The sequence below is a fragment of the Vipera ursinii genome, assembly GCF_947247035.1.
Source record: "Vipera ursinii genome assembly, chromosome: 4".
Lineage (NCBI taxonomy): Eukaryota > Metazoa > Chordata > Lepidosauria > Squamata > Viperidae > Vipera > Vipera ursinii.
Window position 1 is genome coordinate 2,057,601 of NC_139514.1, and position 22,662 is coordinate 2,080,262.

The 22,662-nt window shown below is 45.5% G+C and overlaps 1 protein-coding gene across 1 annotated transcript; it reads left to right on the plus strand.

Annotated features, from left to right (window-relative positions):
- Positions 1–10,296: 10,296 nt before the first annotated feature.
- OR2AT4 (olfactory receptor family 2 subfamily AT member 4) lies at positions 10,297–12,527 on the plus strand (the record flags this gene model as incomplete). The annotated part of the gene is given in 3 exon segments (XM_083362520.1): positions 10,297–10,971; positions 10,973–11,209; positions 12,441–12,527. Coding segments are annotated over 3 exon segments (999 nt in total).
- Between the last annotated feature and the right edge of the window lie 10,135 nt (positions 12,528–22,662).

Consider the following 22,662-nt stretch of genomic DNA (forward strand, 5'->3'; position numbering starts at 1 on the left):
CCGGGAATTGGCTCATCCTTCCCTAAGCTGACATCTGAGGAAGTATCTGGGGAATTGTTCAAGGGAGATATCACAGGTGCTTTGGAGAATAGGTTGATCCCCTCTTGTTTGGGGCAGCCCCTCAAATATTGGAAGACTGCTATCATAATAATAATAATAAGAAGTTGGAAGGGACCTTGGAGGTCATCTAGTCCAACCCCCTGCTCAGGCAGGAAAGCCTATACCATTTCAGACAAATGGCTGGCCAGTCTCTTCTTAAAAACTTCCAGTGTTGGAGCATCCACAGCTTCTGGAGGCAGGTGGTTCCACTGGTTAATTGTTCTCCCTGTCAGGAAGTTTCTCCTTAGTTCTAGGTTGCTTCTCTCCTTGACTAGTTTCTATCCGTTGCTTCTTGTCCTGCCTTCAGGTGCTTTGGAGAATAGCTTGACTCCCTCTTCTTTGGGGCAGCCCCTGAGATATTGGAACCCTGCTATCATGTCACCCCTCACCCTTCTCTTCCTTAAACTACACATATCCAATTCCAGCAACCGTTCCCTATATGTTTTAGCCTCCAGCCCCCCAATCATCTTTGTTGCTCTTCTCTGTACCCTTTCTAGAGTCTCGACATCTTTTTTACATCGTGGTGACCAAAACTGGATGCAGTATTCCAGGTGTGGCCTTACCAATGGCTTGTAAAGTAGTATTAACCCTTCACGTGATCTTGATTCTCTCCCTCTGTTAATGCAGCCTAGCACTGTGTTGGCTTTTTTGGCAGCTGCAGCACACGGCTGGCTCATATTGAAGTGATTGTCTACTAGGACTCCGAGATCCCTCTCACAGTTACTACTATCGAGCAAGGTACCACCTATACTATACCTGTGCATTTGATTTTTCCTGCCTAAATGTAGAACCTTACTTTTTTCACAATTGAATTTCATTTTGTTAGATAGCACCCAGTGTTCGAGTCTGTCCAGATCCTCCTGTATCTTAAGCCTATCTTCTGGAGTATTGGCTATTCCTGCCAGCTTGGTGTCGTCTGCAAATTTGATGAGTTCCCCATCTATCCCCTCATCCAAATCGTGTCCTTCTCTTCATTAAACTAGACATGCCCAATTCCTGCAACTGTTCGCATGTTTTAGCTTCCAGCCCTCTGATGATCTTTCTTGCTTTTCTCGGCACTCTTTCCAGAGTCTCAACATCTGTTTCATATTGTGGCGACCAAAACTGGATGCAGGATTCCAAGGGTGGCCTTATAAAGTGGTATTAACACTTCAGGTGATCCGGATTCTATCCCTCTGTTCTTATTGTTAGTTGCGAAGTCGTGTCTGACCCATTGCAACCCCATGGACAATGTTCCTCCAGGCCTTCCTGTCCTCTACCATCTTCTGGAGTCCATTGAAGCTCACGCCTCCTGCTTCAGTGACTCCATCCAGCCACCTCCTTCTCTGTCGTCCCCTTCTTCTCTTGCCCTCAACCTTCCCCAGCATGAGGCTCTTCTCCAGTGAGTCCTTCCTTCTCATGAGGTGGCCAAAGTATTTGAGTTTCACCTTCAGGATCTGGCCTTCTAAAGAGCAGTCAGGGTTGATCTCCTCTAGGACCGACCGGTTTGATTGCCTTGCAGTCCGAGGGACTCGCAGGAGTCTTCTCCAGCACCAGAGTTCAAAGGCCTCCATTCTTTGGCGCTCGGCCTTTCTTACGGTCCAACTTTCACAGCCATACATTGCAACTGGGAAGACCAGAGCCTTGACTATACGTACTTTTGTTGACAGGGTGATGTCTCTGCTTTTTAGTGTGCTGTCTAGATTTGCCATGGCTTTCCTCCCCAGGAGCAAGCGTCTTTTAATTTCTTGGCTACAGTCCCCATCTGCAGTGATCTTGGAGCCCAGGGAAATAAAATCTGTCCCTACCTCCATTTCTTCCCCATCTATTTGCCAGGAATTGAGAGGGCCGGATGCCATGATCTTGGTTTTCTTAATGGTAAGTTTCAACCCAAATATTGCACTCGCCTTCTTCACCCGCAACAAGAGGCTCTTTAGTTCTTCTCTTTCTGCCATTAGAGTGGTATCATCTGCATATCTTAGGTTGTTGATATTTCTTCCGGCAATCTTAATTCCAACTTTTGATTCATCTAGCCCTGCCTTTCTCATGATGTGCTCTGCATATAAGTTAAATAGGCAGGGTGAGAGTATACAGCCTTGCCGGACTCCTTTCCTGATTTTGAACCAATCAATGGTTCCATGTCCAGTTCTCACTGTTGTTTCTTGACCCGCATATAGGTTTCTCAAGAGACAAATAAGATGGTCTGGTACGCCCATCTCTTTAAGGACTTGCCACAGTTTGTTGTGATCCCTCTGTTAAAGGACTGCAAAACCTTTTCAGAACCCTTCAGGGGTCCTGAAACGTGGCCTGTTTATGACTTATGGACTTCAACTCCCAGAATTCCTCAGCCAGGCAAGCTGGCTGGGGAATTCTGGGACTTGAAGTCCACAAGTTAAAAAAGGGTCATAGTTCCCTCATGCTGGCTGAGGAATTCTGGGACTTGAAGTCCACAAGTCATAAAAGGGTCATAGTTGCCTCGTGCTGACTGGGGAATTCTGGCACTTGAAGTCCACAAGTCATAAAAGGGTCATAGTTCCCTCGTGCTGACTGGGGAATTCTGGCACTTGAAGTCCACAAGTTATAAAAGGATCATAGTTCCCTCATGCTGGCTGAGGAATTCTGGGACTTGAAGTCCACAAGTTATAAAAGGGTCATAGTTCCCTCATGCTGGCTGAGGAATTCTGGGACTTGAAGTCCACAAGTTATAAAAGGGTCATAGTTCCCTCATGCTGGCTGAGGAATTCTGGGACTTGAAGTCCACAAGTTATAAAAGGGTCATAGTTCCCTCATGCTGGCTGAGGAATTCTGGGACTTGAAGTCCACAAGTCATAAAAGGGTCATAATTCCCTCATGCTGACTGGGGAATTCTGGGACTTGAAGTCCACAAGTCGTAAAAGGGTCATAATTCCCTCATGCTGACTGGGGAATTCTGGGACTTGAAGTCCACAAGTTGTAAAAGGGTCATAGTTCCCTCGTGCTGACTGGGGAATTCTGGGACTTGAAGTCCACAAGTCGTAAAGTTGGGGACGAGCAAACGGCTGTGTATTATTAGTTAATTTTGAGATACAGCTTAGGGGAAAAAGAAGAAGGAGAAGAAGAAGCAGACCTTGCTTCTAAAATTAAAAAGTCGAAAGGAGCCTCCTGGCATTTTTTTCTAAGTCACAAATCTTATTGCAGAGCTATTTTCGGCTTTAATGGCTCTGGAGGAAAATTGATCAAGGAGATGATTGTACAAAACCACAGCGTGCTTAATTTAATCAGAATTGCCCTGGGTTGGTAAAATACGTTAACACACGACCCACCAAAAACCGCATTCTCTGATATGTGACTCTAGACAGTGGATTTTATTTTAAAATAAGGTGGCCTATGATATTTTATGTTGCTTTGGATTCTGGAACCTACAGCTAGTATGTTATGTTTATCTTAACTCATAAACATCTCCAAGGTGTCTGAAGGCAGGACAAGAAGCAACGGATGGGAACTAATCAAGGAGAGAAGCAACCTGGAACTAAGAGAGAAATTTCCTGACACTTGGAACAATTAACCAGTGGAACGACTTGCCACCGGAAATCACTGGAGGCTTTCAAAAAGAGACTGGACAACCATTTGTCTGAAATGGTATAAGGCTTCCTGCCTGAGCAGAGGGTTGGACTATAAGACCTCCAAGGACCCTTCCAACTCTGTTATTCTGTTAATCTCCATACACATCTCCAAAACACCAAAGAGCAGCGGATGGGAACTCATCAAGGAGAGAAGCAATCTAGAACTAAGGAGGAATTTCCTGACAGGGAGAACAATTAACCGGTGGAACAGCCTGCCTCCAGAAGTGGTGAATGCTCCAACACTGGAAGTTTTCAAGGAAAAAGTGGACAGTCATTTGTCTGGGATGGGATGGAAGAAAGGTGTCTAAACTTAGGAATTTTTAAGACTTGTAGACTTCAACTCCTAGAATTCCTGGCTGGGGAATTCTGGGAGTTGAGGTCCACAAGTCTTAAAGTTGCAAGGTTGCACACTCCTGGTATACGGTCTCCTGCTTGAGCAGGGGGGCTGGACTAGAAGACCGCCAAGGTCCCTTCCAACTCTGTTATTCTTCTAGATGCCTTCAAAGTCATGTAAATTCTGGAAGCAGTGAAATACAGAATAGAATAGAATAGAATAGAATAGAATAGAATAGAATAGAATAGAATAGAATAGAATAGAATAGAATAGAATAGAATAGAATAGAATAGAATAGAATAGAATAGAATAGAACAGAAAATAGAATAGAATAGAATAGAACAGAGAATAGAATAGAATAGAATAGAATAGAATAGAATAGAATAGAATAGAATAGAATAGAATAGAATAGAATAGAATAGAATAGAATAGAATAGAATAGAATAGAATAGAATCTGTAAGGGACCTTGGAGGTCTTCTAGTCCAGCCCCCTGTTTAAGCAGGAGAACCAATACCATCTCACACAGGTGATTGTCCAGCCTCTTCTTAAAAACCTCCAGTGATGGAGCGCCCACGATTTCTGGTGGCCAGCTGTTCCACTGGCTAATCGTCCTCACTGTCAGGAAGTTTCTCCTTAATTCCAGGTTGCTTCTCTCTTTGGTCAGTTTCCAACCATTGTTTCTCATCCTGCCCTCTGGTGCTTTGGAGAATAACGTGGCCCCCTTTTCTTTATGGCAGCCCCTCAGATACTGGAACGCTGTTATCATGTCTCCCCTATTTCTTATTTTGGTTTAAACTAGTCAAACCTAAGTCCCGCAGCCATTCTTTGTACGTTTTAGTCTCCAGCCTTAGATCATCTTAGTTGCTCTTCTCTGAATTTTTTTTCAACATCTTTTTTGTGATATGGTGACCTAAACTGGCTTCAGTACTCCAGGTGAGGTTCTCGACTTATGACTACAGTCCCTTCCAACTCTGTCATTCTGTTTAAAAAATACACAGGAATGCATTCGTGTCCAGAACATCTAGAGTAACCAAGGTGCAAAATATATCTTACGGTTTCTCAAGATTCTGGAAAAGAAACTGGGATCAGATCCAGTGGTGGGATTCAGCCAGTTCGCACCACTTTGGCAGGACCGGTAGCTAATTTTTTGTTGCCCAGGTCCAGAACGGACTTCCGGAAGTGGCATCCATTCACATATTTGAATCCCACCATTGGATCTGATAATTTATTTATTTAGCGTATGGCTGGTCACACACAGAATTAAAAGCACTTCATATTTACAAGTTAGAACAGTTAAAACAATTTTTTTTAAAAAAGAAGCAATTATAAAACCTAAGAGGAAAACAAAAATGAGGACCCAGATTGTTGGGGGCAATTAAGCTGACTTTGTAATAATGCCGCTTGGGGGGGTGTGTGTGAAAGCCCTAATAAGCAGGCATATACTTAGAATGAAGGCTACTGCTAAGCTTGTAAGCCGCCCTGAGTCTTCGGAGAAGGGCGGGATATAAATGTAATAAAATTTTTTTTAAAAAAATAACATTTCAGAGTTTAATGTCGAGTTTGGAGATCCAGTCAGTAGCTGCCCTTGTTACGCAGAAGAAGTCCTTAAAATCTCCTGGGTATCTTCTATTAGTGCATTCCCTCACTATATGTTGGATAGTCTGTCAGGGAGCTCCGCAATCACATTGTGCTGAAGGTGTCTTTCCCCATTTATGCAGAGAATCGGCACACACCCCATGAGTCGTTCTAATTCTATTGTATGTCACCCATATGTGTCGGGGTAGATTAAATCCTGGAGGTATACTATTAGGATTAATATGCTCAGAAATATCTTGGGAGGTATAGCTACTCCATGCTTCCATCCACTTTTGTATAGTGCTCTGATGTTCGGGCAGCAGCTTAAGCGCTGTGAGGAGTGGTGGATTTCTTGACTTTAATCGACATCTTAAGAGATCAGAGGTATTATTTATTTATTTATTTATTTAATTAAATTTTTATACCGCCCTTCTCCCGAAGGACTCAGGGCGGTGAACAGGGCATATCTTAAAACTACAAAAGTACAAAAGTTAAAAAAGAATTATATTATTGCCCACAATAAAAACAATAAAAAATATATATAAATATTAAAACCCTAAGTAATTCCCCATCAGGCCAGGCCAGCTTGTTCAAATAAATGGGTCTTTAACCCACGCCGGAAGGAGCGGACATCCGGTGCCATCCGGAGCTCAACCGGCAGCTGATTCCACAAAGCCGGAGCGCCCACAGAGAAGGCCCTCCCCCTGGGGGCCACCACCCGACATTCTCTGACCGGAGGCACCCTGAGGAGGCCCTCTCTGTGGGAACGCACAGGGCGGAGGGGAGTCGACGCCGGCAGCAGGTGGTCCCCGAGGTATTCCGGACCCATGCCATGTAAGGACTTAAAAACCATCACTAAGACCTTGAACCTCACCCGGAAGACAACTGGTAACCAATGCAGCTCGCGGAGCAAAGGTGTAACATGGGAGTACCGGGAAACTCCCAAGACAACTCTCGCGGCCGCATTCTGTACCAGTTGGAGCCTCCGAGTGGTCTTCAAGGGAAGCCCCATGTAGAGAGCATTGCAATAGTCAAGACGAGAGGTCACGAGCGCATGAGTGACCGTACACAGGGCATCCCGGTCTAGATAGGGCCGCAACTGCCGCACCAGGCGAACCTGTGCGAAAGCCCCCCTGGTCACGGCTACTACATGATCTTCTAAGGTAAGCTGTGCATCCAGGAGGACTCCCAAGTTGCGAGCCCTATCCACGGGGGGTAAAGACTCACCCCCCATAAAGAGAGATGGAACATTTTGAATGTCCCGGGATGCCGGAATGTACAGCCACTCAGTCTTGTCAGGGTTGAGTTGAAGTCTGTTCCTCCCCATCCAGACCCGAACCGCCTCCAGGCAACGGGACATCACAGCGAGGGCATCACTGGGGTGGTTTGGGGTCGAAATGAAAAGTTGGGTATCATCAGCATATTGATGATACCCAACTCCAAAACCACGAATGATCTCACCCAGCGGTTTCATGTAGATGTTGAACAGGAGAGGCGAGAGAACCGAACCCTGAGGAACTCCACAAACAAGAGACCTAGGGGCCGATCTCTGCCCCCCTGCCAACACCGACTGCGAACGTCCCAGGAGATAGGAGGAGAACCACCGAAGAACTGTGCCTCCCACTCCCACTCCCCTGAGATGCCGCAGCAGGATACCATGGTCGATGGTATCGAAAGCCGCCGAGAGGTCTAATAGGACCAGGACAGAGGAATATCCCCTATCCCGGGCCCTCCAGAGATCATTCACCAGAGCGACCAATGCCGTCTCCGTGCTGTGCCCGGGCCTGAAACCCGATTGGTACGGGTCCAGATAATCCGCTTCATCCAGGACCAGAGGGAGCTGATGCGCCACCACACTCTCAACAACCTTCGCAAGAAAGCGAAGGTTGGAGACTGGACGAAAGTTGTTCCAAGACAGCTGGATCCAAGGCAGGCTTCTTGAGGAGAGGTCTCACCACCGCCTCCTTCAAGACGGTGGGGAAATTACCCTCACTCAAAGAAGCAGATATCACCGCCTGGAACCAGCCTCGTGTCCTCTCCCTGGCTGCATAAACCAGCCAGGAAGGGCACGGATCCAATAAACATGTGGTGGAGCTCAACCTCCCCATAATCCTGTCCACTTCATCAGGGGTCACAGAATCAAACTCCTCCCAGATAACATTGACAAGACCGCCCGTGTCCTGATCGTCAGACTCTGCCCAGCTGGGGTCCAAACCTGTCCGAATCCGAGCGATTTTATCCGACAGATGTTGACCAAACTCCTCGGCACGACCCTGCAAGGGATCCTCCCTCACCTCCTGATTAAGGAGGGAGCGAGTCACCCTAAACAGGGCGGCCGGGCGATTATCTGCGCACGCGATGAGCGCAGAGAAGTAATTGCACCTCGCTGCCCTCATCGCTGCGAGATAAGACCTAATATAGGTTCTTAACCGCAACCGGTCGGATTCGGATTGGCTGGACCTCCAGCAGCTCTCTAGGCCCCGTTTCCGACGCTTCATCTCCCGGAGCTCCGCGGAGAACCATGGAGCTCGATGGGATCTGCACCGGGTCAGGGGCCGCAGGGGTACAACTCGGTCCAGTGCCTCAGTGGCTGCCCTTTCCCAGGCTTCCACTAAGGCATCCGCCGAGCTGTGAGCGACGGAGGCAGGTGGGGATCCCAGCGCTGCCTAGAACCCGAGAGGGTCCATTAAGCGTCTGGGGCGGTACCATCTAGTTGGTTCCGCATCCCCACGGTGGGGGGTGGCAAGACGGAAGACCAGCCGCAGGAGGTGATGATCGGTCCATGACAGGGGCATAATAAATGGAGAGCCCCCACCAAGATCATCCAACCACCGTCCAGATAAAAAAACCAAGTCAAGGGTGTGGCCTCCCTCATGAGTTGGTTCAGAAATTACCTGCGTCAGGTCCATGGCCGTCATGGAAGCCATGAACTCCCGGGCTAACTCAGATGACCCTCCCAGGGATGGTAGATTGAAGTCACCCAAAACTAGAAGTTTGGGGAACTCAATCACCAAACCGGAGAGGACATCGAGTAGCACGGGCAGGGCTGCCGCTGTGTGACTAGGCGAAACGTACACCAGCAGCAAGCCCAACTGCGCCCCCGAACCAAACCTCAAAAAGAGAGACTCACACCCGACTATCTGAGGAACGGTGGTCTCCCGCGGACATAAGGTCTCCCTAATAGGCATGAATGGGTAGAGAGCAGTTTAGCAGGATCTTACTATACTCCCGAATGAGAGCTTCTTGTCGTCATAAGTGCGGGGGAAGTATGTGGCTAAGAACTGGTAGCCAGCGAATAGGTGTAGATTTTATGCACCCAGTAATTAATCTCATCGTATGGTTGAGTTGAACATCAACAAGTCTTGTATGTGAGCTGTTTATCCATACAGGTGTGCAGTATTTCGCTACAGAGTAGCAAAGCCCAAGGGCTGCGCATCGAAGAGTTGGAGCTGAAGCTCCCCAAGGTGTTCCGCATAGTTTTTGCAGAATGTTGTTTCTGCTGTTGGCAGCCATATTCTGAATATGATAAATTAGAATGGGACAGAAGTTGCCTCCAGAAGTTGTGGGCGCTTCATCACTGGAGGCTTTCAAGAAGAGGCTGGACTGCCGTCTGTCAGGAATGGTGTAGGCCCTGCTTGGACAGGGCGGGGGGACTAGATCAGAGGTCCCCAACCTTTTGGGCACCAGGGTCCAGTTACGTGGAGAGAGGTTTTTCCACGGATTGGAGAGTGGGTGGTTTTGAGTGCTGCCTGCATCTTGCGGATGGGTTTTGCTTGTTTGTGTGGACCGGTTGCTGGCATGCCACAGTCCGGTACTGGTCCACGGACCGGAAGTTGGGGACCCCTGGACTAGATGACCTGCAAGGTCCCTTCCAACTCTATTATTCTATTCTATTCTGTTCTGTTCTGTTCTGTTCTGTTCCGTTCTGCTCTGCTCTGTTCTGGTCCTGTTCTATTCTATTCTATTCTATACCCCATATTCTATTCTGTTCTGTTCTGTTCTGTTCTGGTCCTGGTCGTGTTCCGTTCCATTCCGTTCCTGTTCCTGTTCCTGTTCCTATTCTATTCTATTCTATTCTATTCTATTCTATTCTATTCTATTCTATTCTATTCTATTCTATTCTATTCTATTCTATTCTATTCTATTCTATTCTATTCTATTCTATTCTATTCTATTCTATTCTATTCTATTCTATTCTATTCTATTCTATTCTATATCCCATATTCTATTCTGTTCTGTTCTGTTCTGTTCTGTTCTGTTCTGGTCCTGGTCCTGGTCCTGTTCTATTCTATTCTATTCTATTCTATTCTATTCTATTCTATTCTATTCTGTTCTGTTCTGTTCTGTTCTGTTCTGGTCCTGGTCCTGTTCCAGTTCCATTCTATTCTGTTCTGTTCTGTTCTGTTCTGTTCTGTTCTATTCTGTTCTATTCTATTCTATTCTATTCTATTCTATTCTATTCTATTCTATTCTATTCCATTCCATTCCATTCCATTCCATTCTATATCCCATATTCTATTCTGTTCTGTTCTGGTCTGATATGGTCCTGTTCCGTTCCATTCCATTCTGTTCTTGAATAAACTCAGGTAGCCTAAGGCTTAAGAGGACTTTGCAGAGGTACGATGGGCAAAGGCGACACTCTCCTCTCCTGTGGTCTCTCTCTTTTTTTTTTCTTCACTAGACCCTCACCTTGAACCTTTTGCCAAATGGATTCCTGCAACTTCACGGGTGGTTCCGTTCCCAACTTCTGGCTTGTGGGCTTCCCCAGCCTTCAGGACCACCAGTTCCCCCTCTTTTTCATCTTCCTCGTCTTCTACCTGCTCATCCTCTCCAGCAACGTCACCATCATCGCGGCGGTGGCCACCGACCCCAAGCTCCACAAGCCCATGTACTTTTTCCTGACCAACCTTTCCATCCTGGACATCCTGCTGACCACCATCACCATCCCCCAAATGCTGGCCATGTTCTCGGTCAACGCCAGGTCCATCTCCTCCATGGGCTGCTTCCTGCAGATGTACTTCTTCCATGGACTGGCGGTGACGGAGACCTTCCTCCTGGTGGTGATGTTCTACGACCGCTACGAGGCCATCTGCCACCCCTTGAACTACGTGGTCCGGATGACCAGGCAGAAGAACGCGCAGCTGGTGGCCGGCGCGTGGTTCTCCGCCCTGCTGGTCCCCATCCCGCCGGTGGTCCAGTCCTCGCAGCTGACCTTCCGCCAGATGCCCAGGGTCAACCACTGCTTCTGCGACCACCTGGCAGTGGTCCAGGCCGCTTGCCAGAACGCCTACACCACGTTCCAGAGTTTTATGGGCTTCACCATTTCCATGACCGTGGCCTTCGTCCCGCTGCTGCTCGTGGTCATCTCCTACGCCTGCATCAATGGTGTCGGTCTTGCAGATCCGCTTCAAAGAAGGGCGCAGGAAGGCCTTCTCCACGTGCTTCTCCCACCTGGTGGTGGTCATCACTTATTACTCTTCCATCGCTCTGGCCTTCCTCTCCTACCGAGTCAAGATGTCCAGCGATGTCCACGTGCTGAGCGACATGACTTTTGCCATTTTGACCCCTCTGGTGAACCCTCTCATTTACACGCTGAGGAACAGGGACATCAAGAGGGCGGTGAGACAGCTGTCCACCTCCAAGGTCATCAATCTCCCTGCGCCCTGTGCGTTCCCACAGAGGGGGTCTCCTCAGGGTGCCACCGATCAGAGAATGTCGATTGGTGGCCCCCAGGGGGAGATCCTTCTCTGTGGGCGCTCTGGAACTATGGAATCAGTTACCGGTAGAGCTCCGGATGGCGCCCGATCTTCGCTCCTTTCGTCGCGATCTCAAGACGTTTTTGTTTGTACAAGCCGGCCTAGCCTGATGGGGGATTGGTGGGGTTTTTTATTCTTGTATTCTTAATATTATCTTTGGGGTTTTATAATTGTAATATATCAATTGTTTTAAAATCGGGCAATTATTTAATTTCCTTTTAATATTTGTAACTTTGTATTTTATTCTTGCCCTGTGAACCGCCCTGAGTCCTCAGGGAGAAGGGCGGTATAGAAATATTATTAAATTAAATTAAATTAAAATTAATTCTCCACGCAGAAGGAGAGGCTCCGTTTGGACCAGGTGGAGACCAAAGAGAGTGAAAACCGGGCTTTTCATTAATGTGGGTTTTCTATGAGTGGAACCCTTTGACGGAGATTAGGTTTCTGTGTGCCTAATTACATTCGCTCCAGGACGTATTAAGTCTTCTTTGACTAGAAGCCACTAAACTGTTGTATACTTTGGAGATGCGGTTTGTCAAAAAAAAGCATTCAAACATTTGGCGTTTTATTCTGTGCCTATTGCACTGTATTAAGAAGAGACTGGACGGTCACTTGTCTCAGATAGTATAGGTTCTCCTGCTTGAGCAGGGGGCTGGACTAGAAGACCTCCAAGGTCCCTTCCAGCTCTATCCTATCCTATCCTATCCTATCCTATCCTATCCTATCCTATCCTATCCTATCCTATCCTATCCTCCATTCCATTCTATTCCATTCCATTTTCTATTCTATTCTGTTCTGTTCTGTTCTATTCTACAATCATTCTATTCTATTCTATTCTATTCTATTCTATTCTATTCTGTTCTGTTCTGTTCTGTTCCGTTCCGTTCTATTCTGTATTTTCTATTCTATTCTATTCTATTCTATTCTATTCTATTCTATTCTATTCTATTCTATTCTATTCTATTCTATTCTATTCTATTCTATTCTATTCTATTCTATTCTATTCTATTCTATTCTATTCTATTCTATTCTACAATTATTCTATTTCTATTTCTATGTCTATTCTCCTCATAGGGAATTGTAATTTCCCCCAGATAAGCCTAGAAGGTGTTGAAGAAGGCTACAAGACTCTGGGCATTTTGCAGTTAGACAACATCAAGCATGGGCAAATTAAAAATTAATAAAGAATGCATCCAAAGAATCATAGAATAATAGAGTTGGAAGGGACCTCAGGGGTCTTCCAGTCCAACCCCCCCACTTGAACAGGACACCTTATTCAATTCTAGATTAACGGCTGTCCAGTCTCTTCTTTAAAACTTCCAGTGTTGAAGCATTCGCAACTTCCGGAGGCAAGTTGTTCTCACTGTCTCGGGAAATTTCTCCTTAGTTCCAGGTTGCTTCTTTCCTTGGTGAGGAGCGGAGACAGGAAGGCGGTGCAGAGAGTGGTGAGGACGGCAGAAAAGATCCTTGGCAGCTCCCTCCCTCCCATCCAGGACGTGGCACAGAAGCGTTGCTTGAGCAGGGTCCGCAAGATTTTCTGGGACACTACACACCTCCTCTTCACGACCCGTTTTCCTTGCCTCCCTTCTGGGAGGAGGGGGCTTCGTGGTATCCGCAGCAGAACATCCAGATTCAGCCATAGTTTCATTCCACGCAGCATTAACTTTGTGAACTCTTAAGCTTCCTCCTTCGGTTATATGTTCAAGACGGACAGTGTGTAATATTTATTTGTTATGTATATATGTAGGGGCGTGGGTCTATACATATGTTGTATATAGTATGTTTTAGGTGTGTGTCATGTACGTGTTCCACTTTGAGAGCGGGCAACTAAATTTCATTTTTTATGTGTGCCGTTGTGCCCGCAGTAAAAAAAAAATGGCAATAAAGGTGATCTTATCTTATCTTATCTTCTCACTGTCCATTTAGTACACCTGGCGAAAAGAGGAAACCAGACAGTCGACAAGGTTGATGCCGTATGGAACAAAACTGTGACTGAATCTGGATGTTCTGCTTCGGATAGCACAGAGCCGCCGCCCCCTTCCCAGAAGGGAACAAGGAAAACAGGTTGTGAAGAGGATGTGTAGTGTCCCAGACAATCCTGTGGACCCTGCTCAAGCAAGGCTGACATGCTCTGCCCTGAATAGAAGGAAGAATTTCATCACATCCGTGCAGACGTAACCATAGCTCCAGCTGAGAAAGTATGAGCATCCTGGGCCAAGCCCAGATCCCAGAATGCCAGAGAATTCCTGGCACTCAGACGGATCATCCATGGACAGGCACATAGAGATACACAACTGTTGTGATTCAGTGTCAGCCTGTGCTCCCAGCAGCTGAGTCTGAGAAATCTGAGGAGGAGGAGGAGGAGGGGTTTGGAGAGCCTTTGGTGTCAGAGGGAGGCTCTGATGCACTGCAGGACTCTCAGCCTGGCCCCTTCAGTTGTGTTCCTCACGAGGCTCAGCTGTGTGAGGAGGAGATGTCGGACTCAGAAGAGTCACAGCTGAATCTGTTCAGAGATGCTAGAAGCAGAAGGCAATCCAGCAGAGCAGAGCAGAGCAATGAGGCAACTCAGTGAGAGGAGGAGAAGGCAGTGAGAAGCCACGCTTTGGGACAGATAATAAAAGGGGAAGGTGTGGGCGGTGCTGGTTGCTGAAGGCAACCGTTCGGAGACATTCAAAGAGAATCCTGGTCTGTTCTGGCTAATCTGTTTGACTCTTGTTTGACTCTTGTTGGATGTTTTGAATCATGTATTTTTGCTTGAAGAAAATATTCTGCTGCTTTTTTGTTTGAAAGATTTTATTATTTGGAATAAATTTGGGTTGGGTTTTTTTCCCCAGCCTATTGATTGTTAAAAGGAAAAAGGGGTTGTCCCTGACACACAAACAGGGCTGGTCATAGACTGGAACAGAACAACATCAGCATACCATGGAAAAAAAGACAATCAAAATGCTAAAGAACCACCACACTTCTTTGACAGTAATCAGCACCCAGATGAGCATATAGGTGAACACCAGGGTTAAAAAAACAATACCACAATCGAGGAACTGCTAAACAAGCTAACATTGAACAGCATAACCAAAGAACCTCTAAGACCATCAACATTGACCGGGCAAGTCACTAGAATATAAATTGAGAGCAAACCCCACTCGCTTCTAGCACTGATGTTGTTACCTAGTTGAATCATGAAATGTTTGGAAGGGATTCAAAGAGTACCAAGGACACCACAGTCCTCCTCTTCCTCCTCCTCCTCTTCCTCTTCCTCCTCCTCCTCCTCCCCCTTCTAGCCCTCATGACGTTCCCTAGTTGGGTCATGAAATGTCTGCCAGAAAACAACCCAGCTCAGAGAGCACCAAGGACCCCACAGTCTTCCTCCTCCTCCTCCTCCTCCTCCTCCTCCTCCTCCTCCTCCGCCTCCTCCTCCTCTTCCTCCTCCTCCTCCTCCCCCTTCTAGCACTGATGATGTGACCCACTTGGGTCATGAAATGTCTGCAAGAAAACAACCCAGCTCAGAGAGCACCAAGGACCCCACAGTCTTCCTCCTCCTCCTCCTCCTCCTCCTCCTCCTCCTCCTCCTCCGCCTCCGCCTCTTCCTCCTCTTCCTCCTCCTCCTCCTCCCCCTTCTAGCACTGATGATGTCCCCTAGTTGGGTCATGAAATGTCTGCAAGAAAACAACCCAGCTCAGAGAGCACCAAGGACCCCACAGTCCTCCTCCTCCTCCTCAACCCACTCCCTTCTAGCACTGATGATGTCCCCTAGTTGGGTCATGAAATGTCTGCAAGAAATCCTCCTCAACCCACTCCCGTCTAGCACTGATGATGTCCCCTAGTTGGGTCATGAAATGTCTGCAAGAAAACAACCCAGCTCAGAGAGCACCAAGGACCCCACTCTCCTCCTCCTCCTCCTCCTCCTCCTCAACCCACTCCCTTCTAGCACTGATGATGTCCCCTAGTTGGGTCATGAAATGTCTGCCAGAAAACAACCCAGCTCAGAGAGCACCAAGGACCCCACAGCCCTCCTCCTCCTCCTCCTCCTCCTTTTTCCAAACCCATACAAATATTCTCCTTTATCGCAATTCACTATGTATAACGACTGGAAAAAAGGAAGCCTACTCACCTATCAGGAGCTCTGTGTAGCTTCTAATGTTGTCACTACTCACATCTGGAGTTTTGGTAGTGAAGCACTTCCAACTGACAAGCATGCAGCAGCTGTTTTTCCCCGGGCTTCAAGCATTGCTCTCATCTCAGTCCTTTAATTTTCAACTTCTCCAGAGACCATCGATGAACGGAAGAGTCCCGCTCTTCGAAAGATTTGAGAAAGGGCTCCTTTTGTGGCAGTGCAGAACAAGTCCTACTAACCGTGGATCTCAGGAATTTGAATTTTTCCCATTCAGCGTCTTCGCTTCCTTAAGATGACAGAGACCAAGAGCGGGCTTGAAAAAGAAAATTCAAAAGGGGGAAAAAAATTACAATGACAATCTTTTTCTCAAAATTCCTAAAAGTTCACTAGGAATGAAGAAGCTGCAAAGGTAGTCCTCGGCTTACAACGGTTTCGCTTAGGGACCAAATTACAAAGATCACTGAAAAAAAGCGACTTATGACTGTTTCTCACACTGACGACCGTTTCTGCATCCCTGTGGGAGTCAAGTGTATAATGCCGCTTGGGGGGGCCCTAATAAGCCCCAATAAGCAGGCATATACATAGAATGAAGGCTATTGCTAAGCACATTGGTTTGTGCTTAAATTGTAAGCCGCCCTGAGTCTTCGGAGAAGGGCGGGGTATAAATGGGATTAAAAAAAAAAGTGATCAAAATTGAGACGCTTGTCAAACTGGTTCATATTTACGACCGTTGCTGGGTCCCAGGGCTGTGTGTGTGTGTGTGTGTCACGTGACCCCCTTTTGCGACTTTCTGGCAAGCAAAGTTCATGGGGGCAGCCCGGATTCACTTAACGACCGTGTGACTAACTCCACAACCGCAGCGATTCCCTTAACAACTGTGGCATAAAATGGGGCAAAATTCACTTAACAAGTATCTCACTTAGCAGTGGAAATTTGGGTCTCGGTTGTGGGTCGTAAGTAGAGGACTACTTGTAGATAAAACATAACACCCTTGCAGACTTAAAAAAAATGTGATGATGACTGTTTTGAGGAAGCCAAACTGCAGAAGGAAATTCCTACCGGTATGAAAGCCAGCTGGGTGATCTTGGGCCTGCCCCGTTCTCTCAGCCCAACCCACCTCACAGGGTTGTTGTGGTGAGGAAAATAGGAGGAGGGAAGGTAAGGTGGATATGTTCACCTCCTTGAGTTACTTGTGAAAATAATGAAGGCGGGATTCAAATAAAATAAAAATATATATAAAAGAAAAGAAAAGAAAATAGAAAAAATAATAAAAGAAAATAGAAAAAGAAAAGAAATAGAAAAATAATAAAATAAAATAGAAAAAGAAAAGAAAAGAAATAGAAAAATAATAAAAGAAAAGCAAAAAGAAAAGAAAAGAAAAAAATAAAATAAAATAAATAGAAAAAATAATAAAATAAAACAAAATAGAAAGAAAAGAAATAGAAAAATAATAGAAAAAGAAAAGAAAAGAATAAAAGAAAAGAAATAGAAAAATAATAAAATAAAATAAAGTAATAAAATAAAATAAAATAATAAAAAATAAAATAAAATAATAAAAAATAAAATTAAAAAATATAAAATAAAATAAAATAAAATAATAAAATAAAATAAAATAAAATAAAATAATAAAATAAAATAAAAAATAAAATAAAATAAAATAAAATAAAATAAAATAAAATAAAATAATAAAATAAAATAAAATAATAAAATAAAATAAAATAATAAAATAAAATAAAATAATAAAATAAAAAATAAAATAAAATAAAATAAAATAAAATAAAATAAAATAAAATAAAATAAAATAATAAAATAAAATAATAAAATAAAAAATAAAATAAAATATAAAATACATAGCCCCAGGCAAGGGCAAGCACAAAAGGCACCGTGGAGACCATCTTTGCAGAACCCCACGAAGGACGGGGATGCCAAGAAGGTACCCCATTGCATGAGGAGGACCTTGTGGAGCCAGCTTTTCAACAAGGGAAGGCGCTCTGCGCATGATCAGAGACACTCTCAGTGGATTGTTTACAGGGCTGTCCAAAAAAAAAAACAGTCAAGGCAGGCCCAGAGTTCATATCCTAGATGGGCTGCCCTTCATTACAGCCACAGTGTTTTCTTGCCAGCAAATAAAGGCTAGGCCTCAAAAGGTTTGGACAAATCTGAAGGAAATAATAAAGATGTCAATTCTTTATGTTTATAACTTGACGGAGGAAAATTCCAGAGCTGAAGCAAGGAAATCCATCATGAAATGAAATAAATCTAATGGGCAGCTTTCAAAAAAAAAAGAGAGAGAAAATGAAGTAAGATAAAATAAAGACTGTCCTTGAAAATAAAGGACATGTGTTCCCCGTGCTGAGCAAGTCTTAATTAAATATATATATATTTGCTAAATTGACAGCACTGCCCATTTCGCTTCGGTTGGGTGGCCCCAGCCGCCATCTTGACTTTTTTGACCCTCCTCCCCCCCCATTCTACCCAACTTTGCTCTTCTCCCTTTGGACAGGCCAGCCCTTGCTTTTCTCTTCAGAAGGGCTAGTAGCACTCTGCACATGCCCTGAGGAAATGGCTCAGCAGGCCCTTTTGTGGGGGGGTCACCTGGAGGGGAAGGAAGTGGCTGCCGTTGGAGAGGAGCTGCAGCTCCAGAGACCCCAACGCTGGGGGGGGCTGGTGCCCCAGAGGGCTCTGAACCCACTTAATCGAGGGGTCACAGAGGCCTGGATGCTCCTGCCAGCGGCCTAGCAGTTGCCTTCATCCCTCCGGCTGCTGCTTGGTTGCCATGGGCAACGGCCCACAGTGAGAGGAAGGCCGGGCAGAGGACCACTGTGGGCGGGGCTAGAGCAGAGGGGGTGGGGCCTCCACCTGGGGCAGGTGGATGCTCTTAGTCCTTTTCCCAGCAGATTTCAATTCCCAGACTTCCCCAGCCAGCACAGGTGAACTTCGACTCCCAGAATTCCTCAGCCAGTACAGGCGGACTTCGACTCCCAGAATTCCTTTTTAAAAAAAAAAAACACCAGTTTAATTACACTACTGGGTTCTATTGTCGCCTTGCAATTTGAGTGTCTTATCTATTTTTTCCATATGATGATTATTACTACTTACATCTAAGTTGTTACCTTTATTTCCATATTATTATCAATCCTATTAGTATTATAACACAACTACACTACTACTACTGCACCAGTACTATTACCCTACAGTATTACTGCTAATTGGTTGTGTTAACTATTATGACCAATCTGTTTACAATTTTGATCTTAAGCATTCCTGCTGTGGAGATTTTAGTTAATTTAATTGGATTGCTTTTTTGTTTTCAGACTATGTGCTTTCTGCCGGATCAACAAAGATTCCACATGCCCTTTGATCTTTTTTCCAGAGTTACTGTTAACTATTCTCCTTTTTGTCATTTCCCCCCCCACACACACACACACTTTTTACTTATTAATAGTGTATTGTTTGCATGCTGCTCTTAGTTAGTGGCTCATTGAGTTTATTTAAGGTTTGAGAAATTTACATCCTGGCTTTCTCTAATCAATTGATCTGGCAATATGCAAACAGAATAAATAAGCAAATAAATTTAGCAATACACAGATAAAATAAGTAAGCAAATAAATTGACAATATGCAAATAGATAAGTGAGCAAGTAAGGTTGGCAGTACGCAAATAGATCAAGTAAGCAAATAGATTTGGTATTATGCAAATAGAAAAAGTAAGTAAGTAAAACCCTTCTCCAGTTTTATCCACAAACCAAGCCTGGGAATTGGGGCTAAATTATAATTAATGCAGCTTGTTCAGTTTAGGCACTGTCTAATCCTGAACTGACTCTAATACAATTTCAGCAAAATTATATCAAAAGAATCAAGGCACTGGCCGATTTCTCTCAAAAATGCAACCTTCCTTAGAAAGGCTTTTGAAATTGCACTACTATGCGTTTTAATGGCCAGAGTTTTCAAATAAAAAAATAACAACACCCACCACCTGATTTTTTATCCTATTTTTATGATTAGCTCTTACATCTGTTCTTCTCTTTCAGGGCTCCAGGCAGCTTCCTGGCTATTTCCTCTAAATTTTGTCATCACAACAACCCTGCGAGGTGGGAAGCGGAGGACCTGGGGACTAAAAATTACCCAGAAGGCTCTGCAGCTCTGCCTGCTTTCCTGTCTACCGGGAGATGCACGCAGCTGTCATTGGAAGCCTGGGAAGAGGTGGGGCTTGGACGTGAGTGGCAGTTGAAGAGGCGGGGCATGAGGGAGGCGGGATGTGGCTCCTTCTCAAAAGCATGAAGGAGGCGGGGCCTCCCTTGAGAAGCAGCCAAGTTAAGGAGCCAATGGGAGAGGGGGGGCGGATCCAAAAGGAGTGGGGTTTGTTCCTGAGTGGCCATTGAAATTTGGAATCCGAGGAGGCGGGGCTTTTCTCACCTGGGCTGCTGAGGGGTGGGGCTTCAGGGCAGGTGACAGTTGGCACCCTGAGGAGGGAGGAGCCTAAGCAAAATGGCGGAAGGGGAGCACCTCTTTTCCTGGTGGAGGCTGGGGGCGCCACATTCGGGGGCGATGCTGCTGCTCCTCCTCTTCCTCAGGCCTGGTGGGTGCAAAGAGTGGGAGAAACGACCCCCCCACATGTCAGTTTACCCCCCCTCAGGGGGCTGCACATGCGTGTGCACCCACATGCCAATTACATATGTGTAAATGCTCGAACGGATACTCTATTGTACAGGTAGCCCTCAACCTACGACCACATCTGAGCCCAACCTTTACGTTGCTAAGCGAGAGAGTTGTTCAGTGAGTTTTGCCCCATTTTACGACCTTTTTGGCCACAGTCGTTAGGTGAATCACCGGCGTTATTAAGTTAGCAACCTGGCTGTTAAGCGAATCCGGCTTCCCCCATTGACTTTGCTGGTCGGAAGGTCACAAAAGGGGATCACGTGACCCCCCCGGGGACGCTGCCACCGTCATAGCTAGGAGTCAGTTGCCCAGCGACCAGTGGCGTAGCGTGGGTTGTCAGCACCCAGGGCAAGGCAAGTAATTTGCGCCCCCTAACCCGTGGATTTTAGCACTCGAGTCTCTTCCACTAGATTAGTTAAAGAAACCCTTACCCCCTAAGCACATGTATTGTTTGTTATGAAAATACTGATGTAATTAAAGTAAAATGCATCTAATGCGCCCCCCCAGATGTTGCGCCCGGTGCGACCGGCCCCCCCTGCACCCCCCACGCTACGCCACTGCCAGCGACTGAGTTTTTATCACGTGACCTTGGAGATGCTGCGACGGTCGGAAGTGTGAAAAACGGTCATAAGTCAATGCCACTGTAGCCTTGGGTCACTAAACAAATTATTGTAAGTCGAGGACTACCTATAAAACGGGCATTGGGTGTGTCTAGTTCAGGGGTAGGCAACCTTGGCTCTTTTATGACTCGTGGACTTCAACTCCCAGAATTCCTGAGCCAGCATGGGGGAAACTTTGGCCCCTTCATGACTGGTGGACTTCAACTCCCAGAATTCCTCAGCCAGCATGGGAGGAACTGTGGCCCCCTCATGACTTGCGGACTTCAACTCCCAGAATTCCTGAGCCAACATGGGGGAACTATGGCCTCCTCATGACTCGTGGACTTCAACTCCCAGAATTCCTGAGCCAGCATGGGGGAAACTTTGGCCCCTTCATGTCTTGTAGACTTCAACTCCCAGAATTCCTGAGCCAGTATGACTCAGCTTGGAAACCTCTCCCTTTCCCCTCAGCGTGGCTGGCTCAGGAATTCTGGGAGTTGAAGTCCACCAGTCGTAAAAGAGCCGAGGTGGCCTACCTCTGGCCTAGTTTAATGAAGAGAAGGACCAGGGTTGACATGATAGCAAGTCTTCCAATATTTGAGGGGCTGCCCCAAAGAAGAGGGGGGTCAACTTATTCTCCAGCCCTGAAGGCAGGACAAGAAGCAACTGATGGAAAGTAATCAAGTAGAGAACCCACCTGGAATTAAGGAGGAATTTCCTAACAGTGAGGACAATTAACCAGTGGAACTGCTTGCCACCAGAAGTTGTAGGTGCTTCATCACTGGAGGCTTTCAAGAAGAAACTAGACAGCCATTTCTCTGGAATGATCTAGGGTTTCCTGCCTGAGCAGGGGGTTGGACTAGAAGACCTCCGAGGTCCCTTCCAACTCTGTTATTCCGTAAGGCTTCCGTTAAGGCAGAAAAATAATTAAAATATTAAAGCATTAGAACTACACAGATTAAGGTGTTAAAAACTATACTGAAAACGGAACTAAGAGATGGACTGGATGGGGAATGAGGTTTTCTTATCTCATCACCGCCTCAAGCAGTGAGTTGCTCCTCGGGGCACCAGTCCAACCGACAAAACCCTGCAAATCCTGCAAATATTAATTTCTTTTTTCCTCTACATTTCTTTATAGGTTTCGTCCGCACAGCTTCGACATATCTTTACTCAGAAATCATAGAACCGCTGCAGCTGGAAACAAATTCTCTTTACAACCGCAAAGTCAGTTTTGTTTTGATTCATTACTGTGCACCTCATCCTGCCCCTCGCTGCCTGATTTGCACATAAATCATAAGCCACACAACAGTTGCGTTCCTGTACTAAGTTCAGGCAAAACAAGAAATGACTCACCAAGGGGATAGCAAAAAAATAACTGACTTCACAGGACATTCTTTGTTCCAGGAGTTGGTTTTGGAAAAATCTTAGGTATATGCCATTTATAAACCATGGTTTAGGTTTTGCTCTAATAGGCCAACCAATCTCTTTCGTTCCTGTCAAAAGATGGATATACAGGACTTGGTTTCTTGAGAACTTGCTCCCACTTCTAAGAATCCAAAAATGCGGCGAACTGAGTGATTGAGAACTCTTGGAGCAGAACTGAGTGAAAATTCCTGTCTAGCTCTTCGTTAACTATGGTAGTTTAGTTTAGTTTCTGTTTTTTATTATTTATTTTTATTTACTTTATTTTACTTTGTTATGTTTATTTTATATTTTATTTTACTTTCTTACTTTTATTTTATTTTATTATAGAATGAAGGCTACTGCTAAGCTTGTAAGCCGCCCTGAGTCTTCAGAGAAGGGCGGGATATAAATGGAATTAAAATAAATAAATAAATAAATAAATATCTATACATCTATACATCTCTCTCTTTCTCTCTCTCTCTCTCTCTCTCTCTCTCTCTCTCTCTCTCTCTCTCTGTGTGTGTGTGTGTGTGTGTGTGTG